The sequence below is a fragment of the Sitophilus oryzae genome, unplaced genomic scaffold (genome assembly GCF_002938485.1).
Source record: "Sitophilus oryzae breed Bouriz unplaced genomic scaffold, Soryzae_2.0 scaffold_1582_pilon_pilon, whole genome shotgun sequence".
Lineage (NCBI taxonomy): Eukaryota > Metazoa > Arthropoda > Insecta > Coleoptera > Curculionidae > Sitophilus > Sitophilus oryzae.
The window spans coordinates 2,132,052-2,140,044 of record NW_022146261.1 but is presented as its reverse complement, the minus strand read 5'-3'; the positions used below and the strand labels follow the sequence as shown (position 1 = coordinate 2,140,044).

General features: G+C 35.0%; 1 protein-coding gene across 1 annotated transcript; it reads right to left on the bottom strand.

The window, feature by feature from the left end:
- Positions 1–2,629: 2,629 nt before the first annotated feature.
- On the bottom strand, positions 2,630–7,777 carry LOC115879591. The gene has a single exon (XM_030896485.1). The coding sequence runs from the start codon at positions 7,775–7,777 to the stop codon at positions 2,630–2,632; it is 5,148 nt and encodes a 1,715-aa protein (XP_030752345.1).
- Between the last annotated feature and the right edge of the window lie 216 nt (positions 7,778–7,993).

The window sequence follows — 7,993 nt, the reverse complement described above, 5'->3', positions numbered from 1 at the left end:
ATTTGGAGTCTTTGGTCTTTCGCGTATTTGCATAAGAGCCTGTGAAAATAATTTTCAAAAATGGACGTAATGAAATCTACCAACGCGCATGCATTAAACGCTTTACATCGCTGGAGTACCAAGTCTTTAAGAATGCGTATAGATGCTTCCGTAATGTTGTTTGTATTGTTTCCTCGAGTAAGTAAATTCAACCTATAACAAACGCACCATTCATGCCGTCGTTTCCATAAATTACTCAAATGATTCATGAGAGCTGATATTCTCTGAACATACTAGTCACTGGTTAATTCGTCATACAATTTGACCGCTTCTTCCGCATCAGTTACAAACAAAATATTACGGAATTTTATCATAATTGATTGTCTGTTCGTAATGTCAACGTTGTGGTCTGCAACCATCTGCAACCCAAAGCCTCTACATCTACGTGGTGGAATGTTGCGATCGGGTATGTTTTAAAATGCCTACGCGCGCAAAAACCTGCAATTGAAAAAATACCCGATGCCCACCGGTCCCAAATGTTAAGCAAAGGTATACTTTAATGAAGTATACTGTGCATTTTTTGTTTTTGATAACATACACGAACTCAACATGAAAGACGTTGTGGTAAGGTACGGGGTGAGTCAAATTCGACGCTTTTAAATGGAAACACCCTTTTCTATAGGAGATAGACGAAAACTAATATCGGTGTCTGGAGCTCAATTTTCGTCAAAAACATGATGGTAAAAACCGCACATCAATATCTGTTACCGTTTCGGTGTTACGGGGTGTTTTTCAAAATGTGCATTTTTAACAAATCGCTGTAACTTTTTTGCTATGGAAAATTTTGTATATCTATGAAAACATTTTCAAAGCACCATTTTACGTAAAATTTAATGGTGTAAGTATAATTTTTTTAAAATTAATAATTTAAGAGTTATCAGTAGAAAAATTGATATTTTATTTGGGACACCCTCTATATTTTTAATAAACTGAAAAGAATTTAAAATTACCTTTCCAAAAATATATCACACTTGATATTTTGTTATAATCCCCTTCGAAATACAGAAATTTTAAAAGTTTGCCACTGTTAACTAGTAGGCTTTGGACCTCTTATTGATGATATGCCCTTAATGGAACTCGAAAACATATTTTTCCAGCAAGACGACGCACCGCCTCTGAACGCTGCAGTTATCAGCAAATTTTTGCAGCCAATTTCAAGAATAATTGAATAGCTAACCAAGATCCCAGCCGTTGGCCGTCGACGCCGCCTGACTTAGTGCCCATGGATCTAATCCTATGGATATATTTGCGGAAGAATAAAGGTTCCTTATTCTTCCGTATAATCTAGACAAGAATTAGAAATACTTAGCAGTTATGAGAGGGTATCTTTCACCCCCAATGAGTTAAAGAATTCCGCGAGAAATGCTCAAAAACTGCCCCATCTGTCCATAACAGAAGACGGTCGATATGTCGAACACCTGTAGCAAAATCTCGTGTCTTGGTTTGCTATTTATTTTTATTGTTATTAGATATAGTTTAAATGTGTTGATGTTGGTTAAATATATTTTAAATGGTTATAAAATTCTGCATCTCTCATAGCAAATATTATTTCGTTTAATATTCGTTTTAATTGATGCTCACAGCTAAAATTTTTTTGCATTACAGCCGGTGCCTTTCAAAGCCTACTTATTTAAAGCGGGCGAATTTTTATATACTCTATATCTGGAAGAGGAATCGAGCAAGATATCAAGTATGCTATATTTTTGGAAAGGTAATTTTAAATTATTTTCAATAGATTAAAAATATACAGGGTGTCCCATATAAAAAATTAAATTTTCTGTTGATAATTCTTAAATTATTAATTTTAAAAAAATTATACTTAAACCATTAAATTCTACGTAAAAAGGTGCTTTGGAAATGTTTTCATAAAAATACATAATTTTCCATAGCAAAAAAGTTACAGCGATTTGTTAAAAATGCATATTTTTGAAAAACACCCCGTAACTCCGAAACGGTAACAGAATTGATGTGCGGTTTTCACCATCATGTTTTTGATGAAAATTGAGCTCCAGACACCGATATTAGTTTTCGTCTATCTCCTATAGAAAAGGGTGTTTCCATTTAAAAGCGTCGAATTTGACCCACCCTGTACATATTCCAAATATGCTGTTGTATCTTTTGCGCTGGTTATGGTACTAATTAAACTTCTCTTCTAGTGGACTGTATTATTTATTTGGGTATTACAAACTAACACTATTTACACTGATTTTATAAATATAAGGTAATTCGTCACCGTGTGCTTTTATCGTCTACCAAGAACCTATCAAGAATGACTTATGTCAAAAAATGTGTACAGTGGTGTACTCAAATAAATTATTAAATGTGATCAGTGGCGTGACAGATAAACATAATACAAAATCCAACATACCGCCCGCCTTGAACTATCTTAGATAGTTAAACAAAAAAGGAAAACAATGAACATTAAGTTAAACAATGAACATTAAGAAAAACATGATTTAAAAAACATATATGGTGTGATAATAAGCACGAAATAAACATTCAGATTAATATAATGTCATTATGCGGTCACAACTCTCTTCCATCCTTTTCCACTGGTAGGACACAAACTTTTGTCACTGATCTCTTCACTTCACCAGACGATGTGCGCCGTCACAACGCGCACGACACCATCAGACCCTGGATGAAGCAGTGCTATTCTCCCCAACCTCCATCTGAGAGGGGGAAGGTTGTCCTCTTTCAGTAGAACCAGAGATCCAATGCTCAGTTGATGATTTTGGTTGATTCTCCACTTGCCCCGTTCTTGGAGTGTGGAAATATATTCTTTTGACCATCTGGTCCAGAAATGTTGGAGCACCTGGGCAAACTGCTGATACTTTGATAATCTATTTGTTGGTGTGTCCCGTAAGTCACTCTCGGGTAGGGAAGAAAGGGGGGAACCAATTAGGAAGTGTCCAGGAGTCAGTGCGGAAAAATCGCAAGGATCATTTGACAAAGGATGAATAGGTCGTGAGTTCATACATGCTTCTATCTGACAAGTGATTGTAGAAAAATCTTCGAACGTTAAATTTAAATTACCTAGAACTCGTTTAATATGATATTTAGCAGTACGGACTGCAGCTTCCCACAACCCACCAAAGTGAGGCGATCGTGCAGGAATAAAATGCCACTGTACAAATTCAGAAGTTAAGTAATCTGTATATGAGGTATGAACAGGTCTTGATTTAATAAAGTTAAAAAATTCTTGTAAGTTATTTTGAGCACCGACGAAATTTGTGCCGTTGTCGCTATAGATATTGGTAGGTTTTCCACGTCTGGATATAAAACGCTTTAAACAGTTTAAAAAACATTCGCTGCTGAGGTCACTTACCAATTCTAAATGACAAGCTTTTGTTGAAAAACATATAAATATGCATAAGTAACCCTTGACTGTTCGATTACCGCGGTATTTATGTAGTTTTATGTTAAATGGACCCGCATAATCCACTCCACAATTCTGAAAAGGTCTTGATGGCGTAACTCGGTGTATAGGCAAGTTACCCATTATAGGTGTTACATTGTTGGCCTTTTGTTTAAAACAAACAATACATGTTCTTAGTATGCCTTTAATAGTGTTTTTTGCTGATAAAGGCCAATACCTCGTTCTGATAGTAGCTAATAGGGTTTGAGTTCCTGCATGAAGCATTTTATAATGTTCATGTCTGATAATAAGCTTAGTAAAATGATGTTTACCCGGAAGGATTATCGGATGTCTTTGTTCATAGATAATATCTTTGGCATGTTTTAATCTTCCTCCTACTCGGATAATATTGTTGTTATCTAAGAATGGGTTTAAGCTTAGTAGTTTGCTTTGTTTGGGAATACATCTGCCATTCTGTAATGCATGTAGTTCTGCTGCAAAACATTCTTGCTGCACAAGTTTTAATAAGAACCATAAACTATTCTGTAGCTCAGCAACAGTTAGTTCTCCGGTTAGCTTGATAGTTGTTTTTGATATATTATGTTTAAATCGGAAAATGTATGCTGTGACTCTTTGGAGTTTCATAAGTGATGAAAATCTTGTTAATAAAGTGGTGTCTAACTGCTTGCTAAAACATACTATTGATGGCTTTTTCTTGTCAGGAATTTCTTCTGTGGCGAGTTGAGTGTGTGTTGAAGGCCATGTATCGAAATTCTCTCTCAACCACTTTGGTCCATACCACCATAGTTCTGAATGACTCAGTTCGTACGGTGTTGCACCACGGGATATAATATCTGCTGGGTTACACTCTGTTGACACATGATTCCATACACCTTTAGTATTTTCTGTGATTTCTTGTATTTCTCTAATACGGTTTGCTACAAACACTTGCAAGTTACAAGGTTCCAATTCTAACCAAGCTAAAACTATTGATGAATCTGTCCAGTAGTAGATTTTATCAATATGCACCGATAAACAACTTAAAACAGACTGCATTAATCTTGATAATATTAATGCACCACAAAGTTCAAGCCTAGGTATTGTTTGCGTTTTTATTGGTGCTACTTTTGATTTTGCTGAAATAAGATTAATGGTATGTTGACCTGTTTGATTGGTTGATCGAATATAAATTGTTGCTCGGTATATTTTTTCACTAGCATCACTGAACCCATGTAGCTCAATCTTAACTGGATTGCTGCAAATTGTTTGTCTGTGAATTTTGATATTAGTGATTTCGCATAGTTGTGTGCTATAGTGAGACCATTCTTGATTCAGTGTTGCAGGAATTTCATCATCCCATGATAAGGATAATAACCACAGTTGCTGTAAAAAACTCTTTGCTCTTGCTGTAACTGGTCCTATCAATCCCATAGGGTCATAAATTTTCGATACCATTGATAGAATAGTTCGCTTAGTGATCCGATTGTTCGTATTTGTTTGATTGAATGAATATTGTAAGGTATCTGAGGTGGCATCCCAGATTATACCTAAAGTTTTCTGAATTTTATCAGAGATTGTTTTCTCACCTGTGTCATGTTCTTCAATAAGTGAGGAATGATTTGATTTCCACTTTGACAATGTGAATCCACCTGATTGTAAAATTTGTTCAAGTTCTTGTTTTGTCTGAGACAATTCCAGTAGGCTGTTTGATCCTGTAAGAACATCGTCGACATAAAAATCATTTTTAATGATATTACTGGCAGTTGGGTATTTAACTTCGTTTTCAATCCCAAGTTGGTGTAGTGATCGCACTGCCAGAAAAGGTGCAGAACCTGTTCCATATGTTACAGTATTGAGTTTATATGTTTGTATCTGATCTGACTTATTGTATCTCCACACAATGCACTGAAATTTTCTATGTTCTGGTTTGACATATACTTGTCTGTACATCTTGACTATGTCTGCAGTTAATACAAATTTATACTGTCGAAATCGTAAAACAATATCAAATAAATCTCTTTGGACTTTAGGTCCTACCATGAGAATATCATTGAGAGAAATACCATTAGATGTTTTTGCCGATCCGTCAAATACTATTCTAAACTTATTGGTGTCTTTCTGTACAGCATGATGTGGAATAAAATTTAAGTTTTCATCATCTTCTTGGTCGATTAAGGACATGTGGCCTAAATCCTCATATTCTTTCATGAAATTATGATATTGCTCTTGAAATTCAGAGTTTGTCTTAAATCGTCCCTCAATTTGACTAAATCTCTTTAGTGCTATCTCTTTTGATTCACCTAGATCATGTTTTTTATGATTAAAAGGTAACTCTACAATAAAATGTCCTTTACAATTTCTTTCTGTGGTTTCAGAGAACAAATCTTCGCAATACTGCTCTTCCTTTGTGTATGATGTGGTTCTTTCGGGATAATTTTCGATTTCCCAAAATTTCTGTAGTTGTGATTGAATTTCTTTGTTGATATCATTAGTTGCTAGATTACATATGATCTTATTTCTTTGCCTCTCTGGTATTGATCCTGCAACTAGCCATCCTAGCTTCGTTTTCTGCCAGATAGGTGAGTTTGGTTTAGAATTAATCCTGTCTTCACAAAGAAGTTCATAAAATACTTCAGCGCCTAATAATAAATCAACTGTACTGGCTATGTTAAAGTTTTCATCTGCTAGTTGTATGTTGTTCGGAATTTCAAATCTAGATTTGCTAAAACTAACTGATGGAATATAATTTGTTATATTGTCTAGAACTAAAAATGATTGTTTAACAGAAAAATTATTGAATCGTGATTGTATAATTGCTGATACTCTATTTGTTATAAATGTGCTAATTTGGTTAATTCCAGAGACTGGTACGTTCACAGGTGTTCTCTGTAACTGTAGTTTATCTGCAAGTGATGAAGAAATAAAACATGATTGCGATCCTGAATCGAGTAACGCTCTGGCTTTATGATATTTACCAGCTGAATCCATGATGTCTACGATAGCAGTAGATAACAGAACCTCCCTGTCTCCGTTGTTTTCATAACCTGATATGGTTATCTGATTTTGTTGACTGGTATAACTTTCAATTCCTCTAGATGATCCTGATCTATTTTGAGTGTTGTGTTGGGAATTTGACCTGTTGGTATGATGATTGTGATCTGAACGATTGTTCGATGAACTACCTGATTGCAGTTGACGTTCAATATGTAACAGTGTGTTATGACGCCTTCCGCACTTTTTGCACGTTCCTGCTCTGCAATTTTCAAGACTATGATTCGATCTTAGACAGTTTAAACACAGATGTAGTGCCTTTATGTCGTTGATACGCGTGGACACAGGCTTTGATAAAAATGACTCACAGTTGTTAATAGTATGATTGCCTTTACAAAAAGTACATATGAGTTGATTGATGTTTGCCACCATTGCATGTCCTCCTGACTTTGTTGAAATGCGTGGCTTGTTGCCTTGTTTTGTGTCTATTTTGTCTAGCTTGCTCTCTAGCGTCTCTAATAGCTGACATCTATCTGAAAGAAAGCTCAAAAAATCATTCATATCAGGTAAATCTGTCTTTATGGTAAGACTATGCGATTCCCATTCGCGTTTTGTCGTTGCGTCTAGCTTAGCTGAAATTAAATGTATTAACAATGTACCCCATTGATCTGTCGGTTGTTTCAACGCTTTTAGAGCTCTCAAGTTCTTTCGAATATCATTCAGCATTCTTTTTAAACCTGTTACTGATTCCTTATCCAACGGACTTAATTCAAATAAAGATCGCACATGACTATGAATGATTAAACGCTTATTTTCAAAACGTTCCCTCAGAAGATTCCAAGCTACCATGTAATTTGAGGAGGTGACCTCAAGTGAATGAATTACATCTGCTGCTTCATCTTTTAAATATGATTTTAAATAGTAAAAACGCTGAATATCATTTAAAGTTTGATTACTATGAACTAAAGAATTAAACGTTTCATAAAATTGCCACCAATCCTCATAAGACCCTCCAAATTTGGGGAGTTCAATTGCAGGCAACTTTATGTTGTTTGAATTTTGAAATGATTGATCAGTAAGTAAATCAGAATTTGCAGTATTAGTGACATCAGCAGCATGAGTTGGAATTAAACTTTTCGCTTGAGATATAACGTTAAAATAAATGTCTTCAAATCTTACGCGCTCGTTTACTTGTATATCTGACTTGTCTGAAGTTTCAATATCAAATTGTACAGTGTCAAATAAATCCCAAAGCTCTTCACCCCGCTTGATGCGTTCTGGAAGTTGAGATGCGCTGCTATCAGTATAGCTGATAACAAATTCTTTAAGACGCTCCAGTTGATTGAACAGGCTGGTACGCTTAGCTTTCAATTTCTTTAGTTCTGACATGATTGAAATGTAAAATGATTAATTTTGTATGATATGTTTATACGTATTGATATGATTAGGTTTTTATATTATGATTATTGTTTGTTATTGTTTTAATAGACTGATAACTAGAATTGAGAATGTTAAAGGAATGAGAATGTTAAGGAGAAATAAAGGAAGTGACTTACATGTATGTGCTTGCTTTTGGTTGGTTTATGTTGCTTGAGCTGCTTGGTA